Below are 25,205 nucleotides of genomic sequence, written 5' to 3'. Positions count from 1 at the left end.
CACAAAGCTTCATACTTATTACAGAACATTACCAGAATACCAAGGCTTCAAAAAAAAAAACACTACAACACAGAAAGAAACAAACAACACACTACTACTCCCCCTTTTTAGCACAAATTTGGCAAAGGTGGAAAGAATTTAAGCGCAGCCAAATAAAAGTCAACTAGCACACAGACTAGGACATGCACTAAATACCAGCAGAAGAGGAGTTTTCCTCATCATTTTCTGCAGATCCTTCCTTCTTAGCATCAGCTGCATGCTCACCCTCTTGACCAGCTTCCCCCTTGAGAGTTTGGATGAGAGCATCCACCTTAATCTTCCTAGCAGCAGCAATCCTGATGGTCTCTTGAAGTTCCTTGGAAATGGCCTCAAGTTCAGCAATGACACTGTGAGTTCCTGAGGCAGACACAGAGACAGGAACAGATGTCCTACTGGATGGCAGATCAATGTCCAGGACATGAGGTTCCAGGAACAACCGTTGGTCCAAAGTGATGGGAGTACCTTTGGGCACAGGAACATCATCAACAGTGAGAATATTAGCATGTTGTTTCAGAATGATAGCAGTCAGTAAAGAAGGAAAAGAGATGGGGAGTTTCACAGCACATGTCTCTGCATGCTTCAAGGTTTGGGAAAACACAAAATTGCCAAAGTCATAAGCAATTTCAGTCCCAATGCGATAGATAAGCTTGGCAAGCATAGTAGAAACAACAGAAGTATGGTTAGAGAGAACCCAATTCACCACTCCAATCCTATTCAAAATAGCATACTTCACACTTAGAACCCCAGTTGACAGAAACTTCTTAGCAGGCCACTTCTTTACTCTTCCAGCAGTCAATTCCTCAGCAACCGTATCCAGAGAAAGTTCTTCTTCAACAAATTCAACCACACTTCTTTCAAGAGTTTGGTTGATGATAGCAGGAGAGAAATTCACACACTTACCCCTGACAAACACTTTCCTGAATTCAGGACTGGCAGGATTATTAACATCATTAGAGAGATTGACAATAAACTCCTTCACAAGCTTGTCATAGCATTTTCCTATGTTCATCACAGTCTTCCTCAACCCTGCTTTTGCAATCAAGGCAATGATCTCTTTGCAGGCTAACACATCAGAAGCAATCTCCTTCTTTTTGGCAACACGCCTTTGATAGACATATTTCCATTTGAAGGCATTTTCTGGAGCATGAATAGACACATTATCTAGAGGAACATTAGGAACATCTGAGGGAATACGCTTACCAGAGAACATTTTCTTCTCAGAGGCAGTGATGTCCAGGATGAAGGTATGAAAAACGGTAGAAAGGGGGGGTTTGAATAACGTTTTCAGTATAAAACTTCCACCTTAAAGATTTTGACAAATCTTTCGAGAACTTAAGTGCAAAAGATAAGAGATAGAAAAGCACACAAGGATTTTATCCTGGTTCACTTGATAAATCACTCAAGCTACTCCAGTCCACCCGTTAAGGTGATTTCTTCCTTCTTAGAATGAAGGCAATCCACTAATCAGGTAAGAGTTACAACTGCACTTGAAACCTACAAGTGACTAACAATTACACTGACTTAGCTCACACTAAGATTCACTCTCTTAGTCTTCTCTAGGATCCAATCAACCTTGATCTCCTAAAGGAACTAAACAAACTGTTTATCAAAGAATCGTTTACAAGAGATTTGCTTCTAAAAAGCTAATAGTAAACTCAATGAATTTCAGATGAAAGAAAACTTAGAAGATTTTCGAATATGTCTTGCGTATGTAAATGCTTCTTGCTTCTAGCCGTTTCTTTCAGTCTTCAGCCTCTTTATATACTCCAAGGATTAGGGTTGAGCGATGCATGGGAAATGCTACCGTTGGAGGGCAGTTCTGGAAAATCCAGCTTCTGCTGTGGCTGAGAACGTTAGGTAGGTCGTCAGGAAGGTACAGTTGCTTTTGTACTTGGATAGCGACGCGACCTTTAAACCTAGGAGACTTCTGATCAGAGGAAAGCTTCATGTTGGAACTTGTGAAGCCGGTTGATCAGAGTCAGAGGGAAAGCACAGATCCTCTGACCATTGTATCTTCTGATTCTGAACTCAGAGGGAAGAACATGGCCTTCAGAGTTTCTTGCTTCTGGACTTCAGAGTTTCCACTATTCAGCTTCTGGATCTTCAGAGTCTTCTACACCATCAGAACATCTGAACCTTCAGTGTTTCTTGGTTATCAGAACTTCTGGATCTTCAGAGCTTCTAGCGACTGAGTCCACATCAGAGTTTGTATAGCTTCAGAACTTCTGAAGCTTTTCCACTGTTCATACTGAACATGGTGAATGCGAAAGCGTTGCTTGGGTCACTCTTTATACACAGTGCTTCTGATTTGTGTGAGATTGAGTTGAGGTCAGAACCTGCAAATAGCACACTCAGAAAAACACGTTAGAGTACCACAATTGTTCATATCAAAAGGTTAACTTGTAATCATCAAAACATAGAGTTGTACTACTAGATCAAAACTTGATCTTACAATCTCCCCCTTTTTGATGATGACAAAACTAAAATTTTTGATGAACAATTCTTAAACATTAAACTGAATTCACTCAGAGTTTAGAGATATAGAATAAGACTTATCCTGATGTGAATAGTTTATCTTGCTCATTCTGAATTCAAGTCACTGCTTGATTCTGAGCTTAGCTCCCCCTGAATCTAATACTTGATGAAAACGTTAGTAAAGTCTAGATTCTGAGCTAAATAATATAAGAGTTCAGAGTGAAAGACTTATGACATAGATGAAAATCGAGTAATCAGAGCGCATAAGTAATCAGAGTCATGGACAAGGTATCAGAGTCTTGGGTATCAGAGTCAACTTATAATCACTTCAGAAGAAGTGAAATGTATTCCTTGTATTTGCCCAGTGACACATCTATGGTCATGAAGGTGGAACTCTTAACATCTCCAAAAGAAAAATAAATCACACTAACACATCTTACACATCAAAAACTGGGTTTACTCCCCCTTTTTGTCATAAGCAAAAAGCTTGGGGTGTGAAAAACTTAGCTTGAAGTACAAGGTACTCCCCCTTAAAGAAGGTCTAAGTTTAAAGAAAATGAAAACGATGCAAGAATCAGAGTTAGGCGAAATAAATAGAGGAGTTAATGCAAGAGAAGAACGTTTACCACCGGTCAAGTGAGTAAAGAGAAGGGTCAGTTACCAAGAACTTAACCTCGAGAAACTGTAGGAGCATTAACTTTCAGAGATAAAGTGAAGCCTATATAAAGCGTTGGAGAGAGAGGTAAGCTTCACACCTCGAACAATTTTCAGTAAAAAAAAATGGCATCATACATCGTAGCACTAGAAGAGCTGAGGAAGAAGGCCTTTGAAGAGGACTTGTTCCTGAACATCAGGCATCCAGAGGGTGCAACTACCATCGCGGAGCTGACACGGACACTGCTGGAAGAGGACCTGCGTCCAGAGTTGGAGAGAGACCTGAAGGAATTTCTTGCCTTCGTGGAGGAGGTGCAAGAACTCAGCCGGCTTGAACTCAAGCTGCTGGAAGAAAAAGAAAGTTTGGAAGAGGAGCTCAATACTGCAGAAGAGATTCTGGAGAGGGATGAGCTAAAGGACAGGCTCAGCAACATCCAGCATGTACTGGAGCGTCTGGAGAAAGATAGGTCAGAGCAGCGCCAGGAGTGCAGAAGAATGAGGAGGGATCCTCCATTCTAGATTATATGATGTAAAGAAATATGATGTAAACATAGAATTATGATGAATAAAAAAGTTTTTTTTTTTTTTTTTTTTTTTTTTTTGCAAACATATGTGACACAAATATATATATAGATATGCATATAGAATCACAAACGAATAAAATAGAATAAGTAAATAAAAAGAAACAGAGTTTAAATAAAACAACGTTAGATAAAAAGAAATAAAAAGAAGAGATCCTAAAACTAAGGTTTGTCAGATCGTCGCAGAAGTTCCATCATCATTTGCTTCATCTCAATCAGCATGGATTCATGAATGTCAAGACGTTGTTCCATGATGTCGAGTCTGGATGAGCTTGTCTGAGTAGAACTGGAAGGAACATTCTGAGCAGCTTGAGGATCTGGAATGGAAGCAGAAGCAGCAGGAGTAAACACAACTGGTGCAAGTGCTTGGGATCTAAGAGCTTCAGCCTCAGCTTCAAGTCGCTCTGCCTCAAGTCTGGCTTGTTCAGCTTGAGCTGCTGCTAGACGTGCAGCTTCTTCTGCTTGAGCCTTCTTTCTCTTGGCTTCTTCAATGGCTTCAAGAAGCTTATTTCTCTGTTCTTGTTCATGAAGAGCCACCCTTCGAGCAAACCTTTGCTTTGCAGCCTCAATGCTCTGACTTCCCTCTGCATGCAGGAGCTGCATCATAATTGGAACTTGAGCCACTAGCCAAGTGCCCAGATTGTTCCACTCATCAGCCACACATTCAGCATTCTCACTGAGGTCAGTCTGACCGTGCACATTGCGGAGCCTCAAGGAGGCTTCATGATTGAAAATATTGATGCACTTAGAGAGAGATGTGGGTTGGAGGTGAGTATAGGGAATTATGGAGAGGTTGGGTTCAGGAGAGGCTGGGTGATTGCTGCTATGAGCTTCAGAGGCACCTTGTGGAGAACCAATGTTAATCAGTTGAGCATTGGGTTCAGAGGTTCCAAGGTGAGGGTCTGAAGTTTCAACCAGAGGATGGGGTGATCTAACCGAGGATTGGTTAGACACTGAATGTTCGGGTTCAGGTTCTGGTTGAATAGGCTCTTGTTGGTCAGGGACAGGGTGAGCTTGTTGAGCCAAAGGGTCTGCCTCTTGTAAAGGATTAGCCAAGATAGGTTCATCGGGGTCAACTAGACGTTCAGGTCTAGGGCCAGGATATCTCCTAGGGCTTGGACAAGTAAGGTAATATTCCTCTAAGGTAGACACCTTTTCTTTTCTAACCTCCATGAATTTTCTAATTGATTCAGAGTTATTGGAGGGAGAAGAATCAGCAACATTGGTTGGGAAGGATACAGGTGTAAAGGCTGTTGAAGAGTCTGTATCCGTGGTTCTGGCAGCAGGACGTTCTGATGCTCTAGGAACAGAGTGATCAGACGTTCTGGGTTGTGGTTCTTGAAGGTATGAAAAACGGTAGAAAGGGGGGGTTTGAATAACGTTTTCAGTACAAAACTACCACCTTATAGATTTTAACAAATCTTTTCGAGAACTAAGTGCAAAAGATAGAGATAGAAAAGCACACAAGGATTTTATCCTGGTTCACTTGATAAATCACTCAAGCTACTCCAGTCCACCCGTTAAGGTGATTTCTTCCTTCTTAGAAGAAGGCAATCCACTAATCAGGTAAGAGTTACAACTGCACTTGAAACCTACAAGTGACTAACAATTACACTGACTTAGCTCACACTAAGATTCACTCTCTTAGTCTTCTCTAGGATCCGATCAACCTTGATCTCCTAAAGGAAAATCAAACAACTGTTTGAGGTTGGTGTTTACAAGGGTTTGCTTCTGAATAAGCTGAGTGTAAACTAAATAAATTACAGGATGAAAGAAAGCTTAGAATATTTTGAATATCTTGCGCGTGTGTTGCTTCTCGTATATTTCTCCACCGCTTCTTTCAATCTTCAGCCTCTATATATACTCCAAGGATTAGGGTTGAGCGTTGCATGGGAAATGCTACCGTTGGAGGGCAGTTCTGGAAAATCCAGCTTCTGCTGTGGCTGAGAACGTTAGGTAGGTCGTCAGGAAGGTACACTTGCTTTTGTACTTGGATAGCGACTTGACCTTTTAACCTAGAAGACTTCTGATCAGGGGAATACTTCATATTGGAACTTGTGAAGCCGGTTGATCAGAGTCAGAGGGAAAGCACAGATCCTCTGACCATTGTATCTTCTGATTCTGAACTCAGAGGGAAGAACATGGCCTTCAGAGTTTCTTGCTTCTGGACTTCAGAGTTTCCACTATTCAGCTTCTGGATCTTCAGAGTCTTCTACACCATCAGAACATCTGAACCTTCAGTGTTTCTTGGCTATCAGAACTTCTGGATCTTCAGAGCTTCTAGCGACTGAGTCCTCATCAGAGTTTGTATAGCTTCAGATCTTCTGAAGCTTTTCCACTGTTCATACTGAACATGGTGAATGCGAAAGCGTTGCTTGGGTTACCCTTTATACACAGTGCTTCTGATTTGTGTGAGATTGAGTTGAGGTCAGAGCCTGTAACTAGCACACTCAGAAAAACACGTTAGAGTAACACAATTGTTCATATCAAAAGGTTAACTTGTAATCATCAAAACATGAGTTGTACTACTAGATCAAAACTTGATCTTACAATCTCCCCCTTTTTGATGATGACAAAACTAAGATTTTTGATGAACAATTCTTAGACAATAAACTGAATTCACTCAGAGTTTAGAGATATAGAATAAGACTTATCCTGATGTGAATAGTTTATCTTGCTCATTCTGAATTCAAGTCACTGCTTGATTCTGAGTTTAGCTCCCCCTGAATCTAACACTTGATGAAAACGTTAGTAAAATCTAGATTCTGAGCTAAAACATATAAGAGTTCAGAGTAAAAGGCTTATGACATAGATGAAAAACTAATAATCAGAGCGCATAAGTGATCAGAGTCATAGACAGGGTATCAGAGTCTTGGGTATCAGAGTCAACTTAGAATCACTTCAGAAGAAGTGAAATGTATTCCTTGTATTTGCCCAGTGACACATCTATGGTCATGAAGGTGGAACTCTTAAAATCTCCAAAAGAAAAATAAGTCACACTAACACATCTTACACATCAAAAACTGGGTTTACTCCCCCTTTTTGTCATAAGCAAAAAGCTTGGGGTGTGAAAAACTTAGCTTGAAGTACAAGGTACTCCCCCTTAGAGAAGGTCTAAGTTTAAGGAAAATGAAAATGATGTAAGAATCAGAGTTAGGCGAAAATAAATAGGAGAGTTAATGCAAGGGATGAACGTTTACCACCGGTCAAGTGAGTAAATAGAAGGGTCAGTTACCAAGAACTTAACCTCGAGAAACTGTAGGAGCATTAACTTTCAGAGAGAGAGTGAAGCCTATAAGAAAAGAAACGTTGGAGAGAAAGGTAAGCTTCACACCTCGAATAATTTTCAGTAAGAAAAAAATGGCATCATACAGAACGACATTAGAAGAGCTCAGAAGGAAGGCTTTTGAGGAAGATATGTTCCTCAATATTAGGCATCCCGATGGTACAAAGACCATACAAGAGCTGACGAAGACACTGCTGGAAGAAGATCTTGGTCCAGAGATGGAGAAAGATCTGAAGGAGTTCCTCTGCTTCGTGGAGGAGATTCAGGGGCTTTGCCAGCGGGAGCTGAATCTGCTGGAAGAGAAGGAGACTGTGGAAAAGAGACTTAAGACGACAGAAGATAGTCTAGAGAGAGAGGAGCTGAGCATCAGACTCGGCAACATAGAGTATACACTGGATCGTCTGGAGAAGGAAAGAGTGGAGCAGCGCCAAGAATGCAGAAGAATGAGGAAGGATCCTCCATTCTAGATATAGGGAATAATGTATGATGGAAAGAAGTATGATGTAAACATAGAACAATTATGAATAAACCAGGTTTTGCAAACATATGTGACACAAATATATATAGATATATGCATATAGAATCACAAACGAACAAATGAAAATAAGTAACTAAAAAGAATAAACAGAGTTTAACAAAAAGGAAAACAAAGTAAACGAAAGAAGAAAAAGAAGAGATCCTAAGACTAAGGTTTGTCAGTACGGCGCAGAAGTTCCATCATCATTTGCTTCATCTCAATCAGCATGGATTCATGAGTGTCAAGACGTTGTTCCATGATGTCGAGTCTGGATGAGCTTGTCTGAGTAGAGCTGGAAGGAACGTTCTGAGCAGCTTGAGGTTCTGGAATGGAAGCAGAAGCAGCAGGAGTAAACATAACTGGTGCAAGTCGCTCTGCCTCAGCCTCAGCTTCAAGACGCTCTGCCTCAAGTCTTGCTTGTTCAGCCTGAGCTGCTGCTTGACGTGCAGCTTCTTCGTCTTGTTCTTTCTTTCTCTTGGCTTCTTCAATGGCTTCAAGAAGCTTGTTTCTCTGTTCTAGTTCGTGAAGAGCCACCCTCCTAGCAAACCTTTGCTTTGCAGCCTCAATGCTCTGACTGCCCTCTGCATGCAGGAGCTGCAGCATAACGGGAAACTGAGCCACTAGCCAAGTGCTCAAATTGTTCCACTCATCAGCCACATTGTCAGCATTCTCGCTGAGATCAGTCTGACCGTGCACATTGCGGAGCCTCAAGGAGGCTTCATGATTGAAAATATTGATGCACTTAGAGAGAGATGTGGGTTGAAGGTGAGTATAGGGAATGATGGAGAGGTTGGGTGCAGGAGAGGCTGGGTGATTGCTGCTATGAGCTTCAGAGGCACCTTGTGGAGAACCAATGTTAATTATGGGAGCATTGGGTTCAGAGGTTCCACGGTGAGGGTCTGAAGTTTCAACCAGAGGGTGAGGTGATCTAACCGAGGATTGGTTAGACACTGATTGTTCAGGTTCAGGGTCTGGTTGAATTGGCTCTTGTTGGTCAGGGACAGGGTGAGCTTGTTGGACTAAGGGGTCTGCCTCTTGGATAGGATTGGCCAAGATAGGTTCATCTGGGTCAACTAGACGTTCAGGTCTAGGGCCAGGATATTGCCTAGGGCTTGGACATGTAAGGTAATATTCTTCCAAGGCAGATACCTTCTCTTTCCTAACCTCCATGAATTTTCTAATTGATTCAGAAGTGTTGGAGGGAGGAGAGTCAATCACATTGATGGGGAAGGATACAGGTGTGAAGGCTGATGAAGAGTCTGTATCCGTGGGTCTGACAGCAGGACGTGCTGATGCTCTGGGAGCAGAGTGATCAGACGTTCTGGGTTGTGGTTCTGTTTGGTTGGGCTCGGTTTGGTCATGGATGATGGGTTCAGAAGGTAATGGGTCGACTGGAATGGTAAGGAGAGAGGTTGGATCTTCTGACCTAGAGGGTTGGTTCTGAAGCAAATTCCAGAGAGGTGCTTCAGTAGGAGAAGGTTGAAAGAAGGAAGATCTTGGGGAATGTGGTGGAGAGGTAGTTTGTGCGGCTGGTTGGGTTTCAGGAATAGGAGTGAGGGGATTTGAAGAGTGTTGAAGTAAGGCAGAAATCGGGAGTGCATCAAATAAATTCAAATCATCATCAGAGGTAAGTGCAGGCTTACTTGTATGTGCTGATGATCGAGTCACTCTGGCAGGAGCTTCAGTCCTTCTGACCTCTGCAGCAGCTGGTTCCACCCGAGTAGGCTTCACCACAATTCTGACTTTCTTCTGCTTCTTCTTTGGAGGACCATCCTCACTATCATCACCATCATCATCAGCAGGCTTGCTCTTCGGTTTCTTGACCAGAGGGACATCAGATTCCTCTGAGGAATCTTCCAGAACCATCTTCCTCTTGGTTTTCTTCTTTGGAGGAGAAGAATACTCTGGAGCTGGTGGAAGTCTGCTGACAAAATCATCAAGGTCAATCTCGAATCCTTGAGCCCTGAGGTCTTCAACATAGCATCTGATGGCTTCAGGATGGTCTGCTTGAGTCCACAGAGGGTAGTTATTCAGAGGCATTCTTCTTCCTCTGATCTCAGAAGATGTGTCTTCATGAGCAGGAGCAATCTTCTTCTGGATTAAGCCCATCTTCTTCAAAGAGTTGGCAGTGAAGACGTCACTGACAATTGTGCTCAAGTCCTCTGTGCAACCAGCATTGATCAAATCTTGCACCAAGTTGCTTTCAATGAGAAAGTCTGAGAGCAGCCTCCCAAAAGGGATATATTTGATGGCTGACTTGATGGAGGCGGTGGTGTGAGACTTCCGGATGCATTCCTTCAAATAGGAGAACAGGAAGTAGGGAAGGCAGATCTTCTCCTTGTCTTGAATGAAGAACAACATCGCCTTCTGGTTGAAGTTGATGTAGTCTGGAGAACTTCCCTTTGGTCGCTGATTGATGCAGTTGAGCAGGATCTTGTGCCAGATCCTGAGTTTGGGATGAAGGTCCATCACCTTGTAGCTCGTCTTGCCCGGTTTGAAAGTGGTGTACAGGGCCTTGTTGACTATGTCCTTGGTTCTGGGTTTCAGCTTCGATTCCGTTAGTGAGAACCGATACCCATGAGCAGTTTCTGCACCAAGCAGATTCACGAATGACTTCTCCGTGATGATGATCTTCCTACCCAGTATGTAGGAGACTACCTGAGTGTCATCACAATCAGCGTGCTTCCAGAATTCCTTTACTAGCTTCTCATACACCGGTCCTCGAAGTCGATGGAAGTAGTTTCCCCAACCTTGAGCTTGGACTTCAGGACGAAGATCAAACCCATTAGCAGCCAAGTTGTCGAGGTTGAATCTCCATTCTGCCAGGACTTGGAGTTCCTCAGGAGGAAATACACAGTGAACGGTACAGCCCCGTTCTGCAATAGGAACAACCTGCTCTTGAGCTTGAGCTTGTTCTTGTGCTGGGTTCTCAGAGCCTTGTTGACCCGTTGCCAAACCGACTACCATGTGAGGGAACTGAGGTGCATCTGCAGTAGATCTTCTGGTTTGTCTCACCATTTTGAAGAGGTTGAGGGTTTGAGGTAGAAGATGAAGTTTGAAGGATGAGGAGTGATCGAGAGAGAAAACACGAAGGAGGCGGTTTTGAAAAACAGAGAGTGCGAGAGTGAAAACCGGAAGTGAGAGAGAACGTGTGTGTATAGTGGGTTTTATCAAATAACCGTTGTTGATTCAAAAAGCACTTTAAGATCAACGGTTGAAAATTAAAGATAGATAGTAACAGTAAAATACACAATCACACACAGGAGATAAGCATATCTACACGCAATCATAACAGACTGTCACACGGGCACAAGGAACTATGCATCAGAAATTCTGACGCACGTGTTGTTGTCTCAGCTTCAGAGTCAGTACCAGTGGGCACACACACTCTGATTGAGTTACCTTCTGAACTAGACATCTTCTGATCAAGAAGTATCATAGTCAGAGGTTATGATCCATCTTCACTCTGGACAAAAGTCCATGCTTAGATTTTTCAGAATAAAATTAAATCTATCTTCAGCTAAGGGCTTTGTAAAGATATCTGCCCATTGATGGTCAGTATCAACAAACTTCAGAAGAAGTACGCCCTTCTGTACATAATCTCTAATAAAATGATACTTTACCTCAATGTGCTTTGCCCTTGAATGCAAGATAAGATTCTTACTCAATGAAATTGCAGCAGTGTTATCACAATAGATTGGGATATTGCTCTCAAGGATCTGATAATCCTCCAGCTGATGTTTCATCCAGAGCATCTGAGTGCTGCATATTGCTGCTGAGATATATTCTGCCTCTGCAGTTGATAGTGCAATGGTTGATTGCCTCTTGCTTGCCCATGAGACTAGATTGCTTCCCAGAAATTGACAATTTCCAGAAGTACTTTTTCTCTCTGTTCTATCTCCAGCATAATCAGCATCACAATAACCTGAAAGCTTATACTCTGATGTTTTCTTATACATCAAGCCAAGGTTAGTGGTGCCTTTCAGATACCTTAGGATCCTCTTAACAGCAGTTAAGTGAGTTTCCCTTGGATCTGATTGGAAACGAGCACATAAATGAACACTAAATAATATGTCTGGCCTAGATGCAGTTAAGTATAGAAGTGAACCTATCATGCCACGATAGAGCTTCTGACATACTTTACCACTTATATCTTCTTTTTCCAGAATGCATGTTGGATGCATTGGAGTCTTGGCCACTGTAGATTCCAGCATATTGAACTTCTTCAGAAGTTCTTTAGTGTACTTGCTCTGATGGATATATGTTCCTTCTGGTGTTTGATTAACTTGTATTCCCAGAAAGTACTTTAATTCTCCCATCATACTCATCTCAAATTCAGCCTGCATCATCTCAGAAAATTCTTTGCATAGAGATTGATTAGCAGAACCAAATATAATATCATCAACATAAATTTGCACAATTAAGATATCATCTTTATAAGTCTTGCAAAAGAGAGTTGTATCTACTTTACCCCTTACAAACTCATTCTCCAGAAGGAATGAGCTAAGTCTCTCATACCATGCTCTGGGAGCTTGCTTCAGACCGTAGAGTGATTTCTTCAATTTGAACACATGGTCTGGTTTCTTTTCATCTTCAAAACCTGGGGGTTGATGAACATAGACTTCCTCTGAGATATAACCATTTAGGAAGGCACTCTTTACGTCCATCTGATGTAGAATTATGTTGTGATTTACTGAGAAAGAGATCAATAGTCTGATTGCCTCCAGTCTAGCTACTGGAGCAAATGTTTCAGTGTAGTCTATTCCTTCCTGCTGGCTGTAGCCTTGAGCAACTAGCCTTGCCTTGTTTCTGACTACATCTCCTTTCTCATTTAGCTTGTTTCTGCATACCCATTTCGTTCCAATAACATGGACATTCTCAGGCTTCTTCACTAAGCTCCAAACATCGTTCTTGGAAAATTGATTCAATTCTTCTTCCATGGCCAGAATCCAATCCTTGTCCTGAAGAGCTTCATCTATGGACTTGGGTTCAATTAGGGACACCAATCCTTTCAGACTCAGTAAGGTCTCTTCAGAGGGTCTGAAGGCAGATCTGGTTCTGACTGGTTCATCTTTGTTGCCCAGAATCAATTCCTTACGATGAGCTGCAGTGATTCTGCTCTTCTTCAGAGTTTGTGAGTTAGAGGGACCAGCTTCTTCCTCTGGTTCATCTTCCTCTGGCTCAACTTCCTCTGGAGCTTTGCCTTTGTCAGAAACATTTATGCTTAAATCTGCAAACTTTTCAACTAGCTTTGACTGGTCAGAGTCAAGCTTATCATCAAATCTAACATGAATAGATTCTTCAATAGTCTTAGCATCAGTATTATAAAATCTAAAACCTTTAGATCTATCAGAATAACCAAGTAATAGACACTTAGAAGACTTAGCATCAAATTTATGCAATCTATCCTTAGTGTTGAGAACATAACAAACACAGCCAAAAGGATGAAAATAAGAAATGTTGGGTTTTATGTTCTTCCACAATTCATAAGGAGTCTTATTCAGAATTGGTCTCACAGAGATTCTATTCTGAATGTAACATGCTGTATTTACTGCCTCTGCCCAAAAGTGCTTAGCCATGCCAGTTTCTTGGAGCATGGTTCTAGCCATCTCCTGAGGAGTTCTGTTCTTCCTCTCAACAACACCATTTTGTTGAGGAGTTCTGGGACAAGAGAAATCATGTGCAATTCCATAGGAATCAAACAGACTCTCAAACTTGTCATTCTCAAACTCTCCACCATGGTCACTTCTGACACGCACAATTCTACAAGCCTTCTCGTTTTGCACTTGAGCAATGAAGGTAGAGAACACAGCATGAGACTCATCCTTTCGGGTTAGAAACTTTACCCATGTCCAGCGGCTATAGTCATCAACGATAACCATCCCATATCTCTTGCCACCTATAGACTCAGTTTTCACTGGTCCAAACAGGTCGATATGAAGAAGTTCTAACGGCCTTGAGGTTGAGACAACATTCTTTGCCTTGAAGGGGACTTTTGTGAATTTGCCTTTCTGACATGCTTCACAAAGAGCGTCTGAAGCGAACTTCAGATTGGGTAAGCCCCTGACAAGGTTTAGCTTGCTCAGCTGAGAAATCTTTCTCATACCGGCATGCCCTAACCGTCTATGCCATACCCACTGCTCTTCATTAACAGACAGAAGGCACTTCACATTCTGAGCCTCCAACTCAGATAATCTGATCTTATAAATGTTGTTCTTCCTCTTGCTGTTAAACAGAACAGAGCCATCGATCTGACTTACAGCCCGGCAGGACTTTTGATTGAATATAACATCATAACCCTTGTCAGCTAATTGACTTATAGACAATAAGTTATGTGTTAAGCCGTCTACCAATAAAACATTATCAATGCATGGACTACTATCTACACAAATAGTACCAGTACCAATAATTTTACCCTTTTCATTTCCTCCGAAGCCAACTTCGCCTCCAGGCTTAAGTTTCAGCTCTCGGAACATACGCTTTTCTCCCGTCATGTGACGCGAGCATCCACTGTCCAGATACCATGATTGGTGTTTCAGTGGAGCTATCAAGGATATCTGCAACATAGATAATCTTGTCCTTGGGATCTTCTTGCCATCTGCATCAACTGGACGCTCATAGCCATCCACAATAATATCCCAGAGATCTGCATCGAAACCCAGAAAGAAACTTTCCAGTCTATCTTTCCAATATTCGAACCTTTGACCATCGAACATAGGAGGCTTTGCGTTGTAACCATCTCTTTGAGTTTCACTGGTGGTGGCAGCCATTGTTTTTCACACCGGCCCGGATCACTGAACACTGTTAGGTGTGGTAATCAGAACTTGCGCTCTGATACCACTTGAAGGTATGAAAAACGGTAGAAAGGGGGGGTTTGAATAACGTTTTCAGTACAAAACTACCACCTTATAGATTTTAACAAATCTTTTCGAGAACTAAGTGCAAAAGATAGAGATAGAAAAGCACACAAGGATTTTATCCTGGTTCACTTGATAAATCACTCAAGCTACTCCAGTCCACCCGTTAAGGTGATTTCTTCCTTCTTAGAATGAAGGCAATCCACTAATCGGGTAAGAGTTACAACTGCACTTGAAACCTACAAGTGACTAACAATTACACTGACTTAGCTCACACTAAGATTCACTCTCTTAGTCTTCTCTAGGATCCGATCAACCTTGATCTCCTAAAGGAAAATCAAACAACTGTTTGAGGTTGGTGTTTACAAGGGTTTGCTTCTGAATAAGCTGAGTGTAAACTAAATAAATTACAGGATGAAAGAAAGCTTAGAATATTTTGAATATCTTGCGCGTGTGTTGCTTCTCGTATATTTCTCCACCGCTTCTTTCAATCTTCAGCCTCTATATATACTCCAAGGATTAGGGTTGAGCGTTGCATGGGAAATGCTACCGTTGGAGGGCAGTTCTGGAAAATCCAGCTTCTGCTGTGGCTGAGAACGTTAGGTAGGTCGTCAGGAAGGTACACTTGCTTTTGTACTTGGATAGCGACTTGACCTTTTAACCTAGAAGACTTCTGATCAGGGGAATACTTCATATTGGAACTTGTGAAGCCGGTTGATCAGAGTCAGAGGGAAAGCACAGATCCTCTGACCATTGTATCTTCTGATTCTGAACTCAGAGGGAAGAACATGGCCTTCAGAGTTTCTTGCTTCTGGACTTCAGAGTTTCCACTATTCAGCTTCTGGATCTTCAGAGTCTTCTACACCATCAGAACATCTGAACCTTCAGTGTTTCTTGGCTATCAGAACTTCTGGATCTTCAGAGCTTCTAGCGACTGAGTCCTCATCAGAGTTTGTATAGCTTCAGATCTTCTGAAGCTTTTCCACTGTTCATACTGAACATGGTGAATGCGAAAGCGTTGCTTGGGTTACCCTTTATACACAGTGCTTCTGATTTGTGTGAGATTGAGTTGAGGTCAGAGCCTGTAACTAGCACACTCAGAAAAACACGTTAGAGTAACACAATTGTTCATATCAAAAGGTTAACTTGTAATCATCAAAACATGAGTTGTACTACTAGATCAAAACTTGATCTTACAGTTCTGTTTGGTTTGGCTCTGGTTGTTCATGGATGATTGGCTCAGAAGATAATGGGTCGTACGGAATGGTGAGGAGAGAGGTTGGTTCTTCTGACCTAGAGGGTTGATTCTGAAGCAAATTCCAGAGAGGTGCTTCAGTAGGGGAAGGTTGAAAGAAGGAAGATCTTGGGGAATGTGGTGGAGTGGTGGTTTGTGCGGCTGGTTGGGATTCAGGAATAGGAGTGAGGGGATTTGAGGAGTGTTGGAGCAAGACAGAAATAGGGAGTGCATCAAATAAATTCAAATCATCATCAGAAGCAAGTGCAGGCTTACTTGAATGTGCTGATGATCGAGTCACTCTGGCAGGAGGTTCAGTCCTTCTGACCACTTCAGCAGCTGGTTCCACCCGAGTAGGCTTTACCACGATTCTGACCTTCTTCTTCTTCTTTGGAGGACCATCCTCATTGTCACTATCATCACCATCATCAGGCTTTCTCTTTGTCTTCTTGACCAGAGGGACATCGGATTCCTCAGAAGATTCGTCCAGTAGCATCTTCCTCTGAGCTTTCTTCTTGGGAGGAGAAGGAAACTCTGGAGCTGGCGGTAGTCTGCTGACGAAATCATCAAGGTCAATTTTGAATCCTTGAGCCCTGAGGTCTTCAACATAGCATCTGATGGCGTCAGGATTGTCTGCCTGAGTCCACAGAGGGTAGTCATTCAGAGGCATCCTTCTACCTCTGATCTCAGAAGATGTGTCTTCATGAGCAGGAGCAATCTTCTTCTGGACCAAACCCATCTTCTTCAGAGAGTTTGCAGTGAAGACATCACTGACAATTGTGCTCAGATCCTCTACACATCCAGCATTAACCAGATCTTGCACCAGGTTGCTTTCAATGAGAAAGTCTGAGAGCAGCCTCCCAAAAGGGATATATTTGATTGCAGACTTGATGGAGGCGGTGGTGCGAGACTTCCGGATGCATTCCTTCAAGTAGGAGAACAGGAAGTAGGGAAGGCAGATCTTCTTCTGATCTTGGATGAAGAACAACATCACCTTCTGGTTGAAGTTGATGTAGTCTGGAGAACTGCCCTTCGGTCTCTGGTTTATGCAGTGGAGCAGGATCTTGTGCCAGATCCTGAGTTTGGGGTGAAGATCCATCACCTTGTAACTCGTCTTGCCCGGTTTGAAGGTGGTGTACAGGGCCTGGTTGATTTTGTCCTTGGTGCTGGGTTTCAGCTTCGATTCCGTCAGTTGGAAACGATACCCATAAGCAGTATCTGCACCCAGCAAGTTCACGAAGGACTTCTCCGTGATGATGATCTTTCTGCCAAGAATATGAGATACCACCTGAGTATCATCGCAGTCGGCGTGCTTCCAGAATTCCTTGACCAATTTATCATATACCGGTCCTTGAAGTCTGTTGAAGTAATTTCCCCAACCCTGAGCTTGGACTTCAGGACGAAGATCATACCCATTTGTAGCCAAGTTGTCGAGGTTGAATCTCCATTCTGCCAGGACTTGGAGTTCCTCAGGAGGATATACACAGTGAACGGCACAGCCCCGTTCTGCAATTGGAATACTCTGTTGTTGAGCTTGAACTTGATCTTGAGTTGGATTCTCAGGGCCCCTTTGACCCGTTGCCATACCAACTACCATGTGAGGGAACTGAGGTGCATCTGCAGTAGATCTTCTGGTTTGTCTCACCATTTTTGAAGAGGTTGAAGGTTTGAGGTAGAAGATCAAGGTTGGAAGATGAAGAAGGATCGAGAGAGAAATCGAGAAGAGCGGTTTTGAAAAGCAGAGAGAGCGAGAGCAAAAACCGGAAGTGAAAGAGAACGTGTGTGTATAGTGGGTTTTATCAAATAACCGTTGTTGATTCAAAAAGCACTTTAAGATCAACGGTTGAAAATTAAAGATAGATAGTAACAGTAAAATACACAGTCACACACAGGAGAGAAGCACATCTACACGCAATCATAACAGACTGTCACACGGGCACAAGGAACTATGCATCAGAAAAACTGACACACGCGTTGTTGTCTCAGCTTCAGAGTCAGTACCAGTGGGCACACACACTCTGATTGAGTTACCTTCTGGACTAGACATCTTCTGATCAAGAAGTATCATAGTCAGAGGTTCTGATCCATCTTCACTCTGGACAAAAGTCCATGTTTAGATTTTTCAGAATAAAATTAAATCTATCCTCTGCTAAGGGCTTTGTAAAGATATCTGCCCATTGATGGTCAGTATCAACAAACTTCAGAAGAAGTACGCCCTTCTGTACATAATCTCTAATAAAGTGATACTTTACCTCAATGTGCTTTGCCCTTGAATGCAAGATAGGATTCTTACTCAATGAGATTGCAGCAGTGTTATCACAATAGATTGGGATATTGCTCTCAAGGATCTGATAATCCTCCAGCTGATGTTTCATCTAGAGCATCTGAGTGCTGCATATTGCTGCTGAGATATATTCTGCTTTTGCAGTTGATAGTGCAATGGTTGATTGCCTCTTGCTTGCCCATGAGACTACATTGCTTCCCAGAAATTGACAATTTCCAGAAGTACTTTTTCTCTCTGTTCTATCTCCAGCATAATCAGCATCACAAGAACCTGAAAGCTTATACTCTGATGTTTTCTTATACATCAAGCCAAGGTTAGTGGTGCCTTTCAGATACCTTAGGATCCTCTTAACAGCAGTTAAGTGGGTTTCCCTTGGATCTGATTGGAAACGAGCACATAAGTGAACACTAAATAATATGTCTGGCCTAGATGCAGTTAAGTATAGAAGTGAACCTATCATGCCACGATAGAGCTTCTGACATACTTTACCACTTTTATCTTCTTTCTCCAGAATGCATGTAGGATGCATTGGAGTCTTGGCCACTGTAGATTCCAGCATATTGAACTTCTTCAGAAGTTCTTTAGTGTACTTGCTCTGATGGATATATGTTCCTTCTGGTGTTTGATCAACTTGTATTCCCAGAAAGTACTTTAATTCTCCCATCATACTCATCTCAAATTCAGCCTGCATCATCTCAGAAAAATCTTTGCATAGAGATTGATTAGCAGAACCAAATATAATATCATCAACATAGATTTGCACAATTAAGATATCATCTTTATAAGTCTTGCAAAAAAGAGTTGTATCTACTTTACCCCTTACAAACTCATTCTCCAGAAGGAATGAGCTAAGTCTCTCATACCATGCTCTGGGAGCTTGCTTCAGACCGTAGAGTGATTTCTTCAATTTGAACACATGGTCTGGTTTCTTCTCATCTTCAAAACCTGGGGGTTGATGAACATAGACTTCCTCTGAGATATAACCATTTAGGAAGGCACTCTTTACGTCCATCTGATGTAGGACTATGTTGTGATTTACTGAGAAAGAGATCAACAGTCTGATTGCCTCTAGTCTTGCTACTGGAGCAAATGTTTCAGTGTAGTCTATTCCTTCCTGCTGGCTGTAGCCTTGAGCAACTAGCCTTGCCTTATTTCTGACTACATCTCCTTTCTCATTCAGCTTGTTTCTGAATACCCATTTCGTTCCAATAACATGGACATTCTCAGGCTTCTTCACTAAGCTCCAAACATCGTTCTTGGAAAATTGATTCAGTTCTTCTTCCATGGCCAGAATCCAATCCTTGTCCTGAAGAGCTTCATCTATGGACTTGGGTTCAATTAAGGACACCAATCCTTTCAGACTGAGCAAGGTCTCTTCAGAAGGTCTGAAGGCAGATCTGGTTCTGACTGGTTCGTCTTTGTTGCCCAAAATCAATTCCTTAGGGTGAGCTGCAGTGATTCTGCTCTTCTTCATAGTTTGTGAGTTAGAGGGACCAGCTTCTTCCTCTGGTTCATCTTCCTCTGGCTCATCTTCCTCTGGAGCTTTGCCTTTGTCAGAAACATTAATGCTTAAATCTGCAAACTTTTCAACTAGCTTTGACTAGTCAGAGTCAAGCTTATCGTCAAATCTAACATGAATAGATTCTTCAATAGTCTTAGCATCAGTATTATAAAATCTAAAACCTTTAGATCTCTCAGAGTAACCGAGTAATAGACACTTAGAAGACTTAGCATCAAATTTATGCAATCTATCCTTCGTATTGAGAACATAACAAACACAGCCAAAAGGATGAAAATAAGAAATGTTGGGTTTTATGTTCTTCCACAATTCATAAGGAGTCTTATTCAGAATTGGTCTCATAGAGATTCTGTTCTGAATGTAACATGCTGTATTTACTGCCTCTGCCCAAAAGTGCTTAGCCATGCCAGTTTCTTGGAGCATGGTTCTAGCCATCTCCTGAAGAGTTCTGTTCTTCCTCTCAACAACACCATTTTGTTGAGGAGTTCTGGGAGAAGAGAAATCATGAGCAATTCCATAGGAATCAAACAGACTCTCAAACTTATCATTCTCAAACTCTCCACCATGGTCACTTCTGACACGCACAATCCTACAAGCCTTCTCGTTTTGCACTTGAGCAATAAAGGTAGAGAACACAGCATGAGACTCATCCTTGCGGGTTAGAAACTTTACCCATGTCCAGCGGCTATAGTCATCAACGATAACCATCCCATATCTCTTGCCACCTATAGACTCAGTTTTCACTGGTCCAAAAAGGTCGATATGCAGAAGTTCCAACGGCCTTGAGGTTGAGACAACATTCTTTGCCTTGAAAGGGACTTTTGTGAATTTTCCTTTCTGACATGCTTCACAAAGAGCGTCTGAAGCGAACTTCAGATTGGGTAAGCCCCTGACAAGGTTTAGCTTGCTCAGCTGAGAAATCTTTCTCATACTGGCATGCCCTAACCGTCTATGCCATACCCACTGCTCTTCATTAACAGACAGAAGACACTTCACATTCTGAGCCTCCAACTCAGATAATCTGATCTTATAAATGTTGTTCTTCCTCTTGTTGTTAAACAGAACAGAGCCATCGATCTGACTTACAGCCCGGCAGGACTTTTGATTGAATATAACATCATAACCCTTGTCAGCTAATTGACTTATAGACAATAAGTTATGTGTTAAGCCGTCTACCAATAACACATTATCAATGCATGGACTACTATCTACACAAATAGTACCAGTACCAACAATTTTACCCTTTTCATTTCCTCCAAAGCCAACTTCGCCTCCAGGCTTAAGTTTTAGCTCTCGGAACATACGCCTTTCTCCCGTCATGTGACGCGAGCATCCACTGTCCAGATACTATGATTGGTGTTTCAGTGGAGCTATCAAGGATATCTGCAACATAGATAATCTTGTCCTTAGGTACCCACTTTCTGGGTCCTCTCTTGTTAGTTACCCCAGAGGTTCTGATCACCTTGGGTGTCTCAACATGATATTTTAAAGGAATATTTGCTTGATATTTAGTCATAGAGAAAGATCCCTTTTTAAGAGGGTTTTTATCAACTTTAGCAGGTACAGGATCAGGCAATATGGTACCAGAGGGAACAAAGCATTCATACAAGAATTTAGCTTTAGACACAGAGGGCTCATTTCTAATTGGTTTAGAATAGCCAATGCCATGCATTCCATTTCTGCTTACGCCATAGATCATTGAAGCCATTAAGCTTCTATCCACGCTTTTAGCTAGGAATCTTTGAAAAGATTTTTCATACTTAGATTCATTTCTACAATCAGAGGCATCACAGGCAACAATTTCTTCTAACTTAGCAATCTGGTTCTTAAGCACAGAGTTAGAATTCATCAAAGCATGATTATCATTTTTCAGATCAGAAATAATTTTCTCATGTTCAGAAGGAGTCTTGGAAACAGCAGATAAGTTCTTTTTCAGCTTCTTATGCTTAGACAATAAGGAGTTATACTTATCCATAATATCAGACAATGCATGTTTCAGTTCAGAGGTAGAGAAAGAAGCGAATACCTCGTTTTCATCGTCTGAGTTAGGATCTCCTTCTGATTCTGAGTCAGAGTCAACAGCTTCCTTTGACTCTGCTTCCTTGTCTTTGACAATTGCCATGAGTCCTTGGACTTCACCATCAGAGTCAACATCCTCTGACTCTGATTCATCAAATGTCACCATCAGACTCTTCTTCGTCTTGAAGTGCTTCTTTGGCTTCTTGTCTTTCTTCAACTTTGGACAATCACTTTTGTAGTGCCCAGATTCTTTGCACTCAAAACATGTGACTTCCTTGATTGAAGACTTCTTCTGCTCTGCCTGTGCTTCCAGATGCGGTTGAGTCTCTTGGAGATCAGAGTCAGCTCATCTTCATCAGAATCTTCTGATGCTTCTTCAGATTCCTCTTCTTCAGCTTGAAGAGCCTTTGACTTCTCAACCTTAGCCTTTTCAGATTTGGATTTCAAGGCTATGGACTTTTTCCTTAGATCTTGCATCTCTGAGTGCTTCAGCTCATGGCATTTCAAAATGCTGATGAGTTCTTCTAAACTCATATTCTCAACGTCTCTCGTGAGCTCTATTGAAGTCACCAAAGGCATCCAACTTTCAGGAAGACACCTAATGACCCTTATGACATGATCTTTTGTTGTGTAGCTCTTGTTGAGAGGTCGTATGCCAGCTACAAGCAACTGAAATCTGGAGAACATTTCTTCAATGGACTCATTTGGCTCCATGATGAAGGATTCATACTTTTGGATCAAAGACAATGCCTTTGATTCTTTGACTTTCTTGTTTCCTTCATGAGACATCTTCAGAGATTCGAAAATGCCTTTTGCAAACTCACGATCTGTAATCTTCTGGTACTCTTCATAGGAAATAGCACTTAGAAGAATTGCTCTTGCTTTGTGATGTTGTGAGTACAGCTTCTTTTGATCTGCAGTCATCTCTGACCTTGGGATCTTCTTGCCATCTGCATCAACTGGACGCTCGTAGCCATCCACAATAATATCCCAGAGATCTGCATCGAAACCCAGAAAGAAACTTTCCAGTCTATCTTTCCAATATTCGAACCTTTGACCGTTGAACATAGGAGGCTTTGCATTGTAACCATCTCTTTGAGTTTCACTGGTGGTGGCAGCCATTGTTTTTCACACCGGCCCGGATCACTGAACACTGTTAGGTGTGGTAATCAGAACTTGCGCTTGATACCAATTGAAGGTATGAAAAACGGTAGAAAGGGGGGGTTTGAATAACGTTTTCAGTATAAAACTTCCACCTTAAAGATTTTGACAAATCTTTCGAGAACTTAAGTGCAAAAGATAAGAGATAGAAAAGCTCACAAGGATTTTATCCTGGTTCACTTGATAAATCACTCAAGCTACTCCAGTCCACCCGTTAAGGTGATTTCTTCCTTCTTAGAATGAAGGCAATCCACTAATCAGGTAAGAGTTACAACTGCACTTGAAACCTACAAGTGACTAACAATTACACTGACTTAGCTCACACTAAGATTCACTCTCTTAGTCTTCTCTAGGATCCGATCAACCTTGATCTCCTAAAGGAACTAAACAAACTGTTTATCAAAGAATCGTTTACAAGAGATTTGCTTCTAAAAAGCTAATAGTAAACTCAATGAATTTCAGATGAAAGAAAACTTAGAAGATTTTCGAATATGTCTTGCGTATGTAAATGCTTCTTGCTTCTAGCCGTTTCTTTCAGTCTTCAGCCTCTTTATATACTCCAAGGATTAGGGTTGAGCGATGCATGGGAAATGCTACCGTTGGAGGGCAGTTCTGGAAAATCCAGCTTCTGCTGTGGCTGAGAACGTTAGGTAGGTCGTCAGGAAGGTACAGTTGCTTTTGTACTTGGATAGCGACGCGACCTTTAAACCTAGGAGACTTCTGATCAGAGGAAAGCTTCATGTTGGAACTTGTGAAGCCGGTTGATCAGAGTCAGAGGGAAAGCACAGATCCTCTGACCATTGTATCTTCTGATTCTGAACTCAGAGGGAAGAACATGGCCTTCAGAGTTTCTTGCTTCTGGACTTCAGAGTTTCCACTATTCAGCTTCTGGATCTTCAGAGTCTTCTACACCATCAGAACATCTGAACCTTCAGTGTTTCTTGGTTATCAGAACTTCTGGATCTTCAGAGCTTCTAGCGACTGAGTCCACATCAGAGTTTGTATAGCTTCAGAACTTCTGAAGCTTTTCCACTGTTCATACTGAACATGGTGAATGCGAAAGCGTTGCTTGGGTCACTCTTTATACACAGTGCTTCTGATTTGTGTGAGATTGAGTTGAGGTCAGAACCTGCAAATAGCACACTCAGAAAAACACGTTAGAGTACCACAATTGTTCATATCAAAAGGTTAACTTGTAATCATCAAAACATAGAGTTGTACTACTAGATCAAAACTTGATCTTACACAGGACATCGCCTTCAACATCTGAATCAGTCTCCAAATCAATTCTGGAAACTTTCTGCTTTTTCCCAGTAGTCTTCTTGGCTTTCTTCCCAGACGATTCCACAGCTTTCTGCTTGCCTTTCCTTGACACATCGGTTGCCCTTGATTTTGAAGACCCAGTAGTGATCTTGTCTTTCTTCTTCTGGACAACAGGGGTTTCTTCAACAGATGCTCTTCTTCGTTTAAGCATTCTGGCAGAAACACTCGCCAGAGGCACATCCTCTGAATCTTCATCATCAGAGACATCATGAACAATGGCAGGGGTCTTCATCGACTCCTCTGACAAAACATCCGTTGAGTTTGCAGCCTTGGAATCAGAACTCTTGGATGAAGAGGAAGAATCCTTCGAGAGTGAAACTTCCTTGGCAGGCTTATCAGACAATGTCTCATCGGATCCATGGGAAGATGTCGCGACATCGTCTTCATCATTTGCAGAGACAGAAGTGTTTGAAACATCCTCAGGCACAGGGGCTTCAGGGTTTTGCATTGGGGTTGCACGAGACTTGTAGTGCTTCTTGGAAGGAGTTCTTGAGTTCTTCTTGGATTGAGTGGAAGAACTTGTGTGCAAACCCATAACCCTAGCACCACCAACAGTTCTCTCTATCTTTCCCTTCACAGACTCTTTCTTGCTTGAAGACATGATGAAATGGTAAAGCAAAAAGACAAATACAATCAATTGAGAAAAATGTAAGCGATGAGAAACAGAGATTGTTAGAGCAAGATTGGCAACTTGTTGTGAGATTGTGATGAAGCCATTGGTGATGATTATATAGCAGTTGAGTGAGAAGGAAGCAATGATGTCACAACAGCAGTTAATGGTAGTTACGAGGAAACTAGCCGTGAGACAGAAAAGGGGCTTTAATTGCTATGCTCCTTCGAAGAGGCAAATCCCAAGATTTCCTCTTAATTTGTCAAATGTAGCAGCATCTAAGGGCTTGGTAAAAATGTCAGCCAATTGTCTCTCTGTGGGGACATGTTCCAAAGTAACAATTTTATCCTCCACTAATTCCCTGATGAAGTGATGTCTGATATCTATGTGTTTGGTTCTGCTATGTTGAATAGGGTTCTTGGTGTAACACCCCGATTTCGGTGGCGTCACTTTAGTAACCAAAAGTAAACTTAATGCGGAAAAACGTGAAATATTTTTTTTTCGATAATAACTAAGACAAGACTGAATTAAATAAAACCCAAAAGCGAAAAGTAATAGAGCTAATATACAATATATAAACAGCCCCCGCTGTAAGTAACAACCTCGTCACGAGTAACCTCCAGTGACGGAAAGAAAAGTGTAGCGC

General features: G+C 41.9%; 1 protein-coding gene across 1 annotated transcript; it reads right to left on the bottom strand.

Annotated features, from left to right (window-relative positions):
- Nucleotides 1–187: 187 nt before the first annotated feature.
- Nucleotides 188–24,484, bottom strand: LOC130712926 (uncharacterized). The gene is made up of 3 exons (XM_057562738.1): nucleotides 23,967–24,484; nucleotides 951–1,142; nucleotides 188–749 (listed from the first exon to the last, which is right to left on the bottom strand). The coding sequence occupies exons 1-3, from the start codon at nucleotides 24,482–24,484 to the stop codon at nucleotides 188–190; spliced, it is 1,272 nt and encodes a 423-aa protein (XP_057418721.1).
- Between the last annotated feature and the right edge of the window lie 721 nt (nucleotides 24,485–25,205).

The sequence above is a fragment of the Lotus japonicus genome, chromosome 4 (assembly GCF_012489685.1).
Source record: "Lotus japonicus ecotype B-129 chromosome 4, LjGifu_v1.2".
NCBI lineage: Eukaryota > Viridiplantae > Streptophyta > Magnoliopsida > Fabales > Fabaceae > Lotus > Lotus japonicus.
The sequence above is the reverse complement of the archived record's forward strand: the minus strand, read 5'-3'. Positions and strand labels throughout refer to the sequence as shown.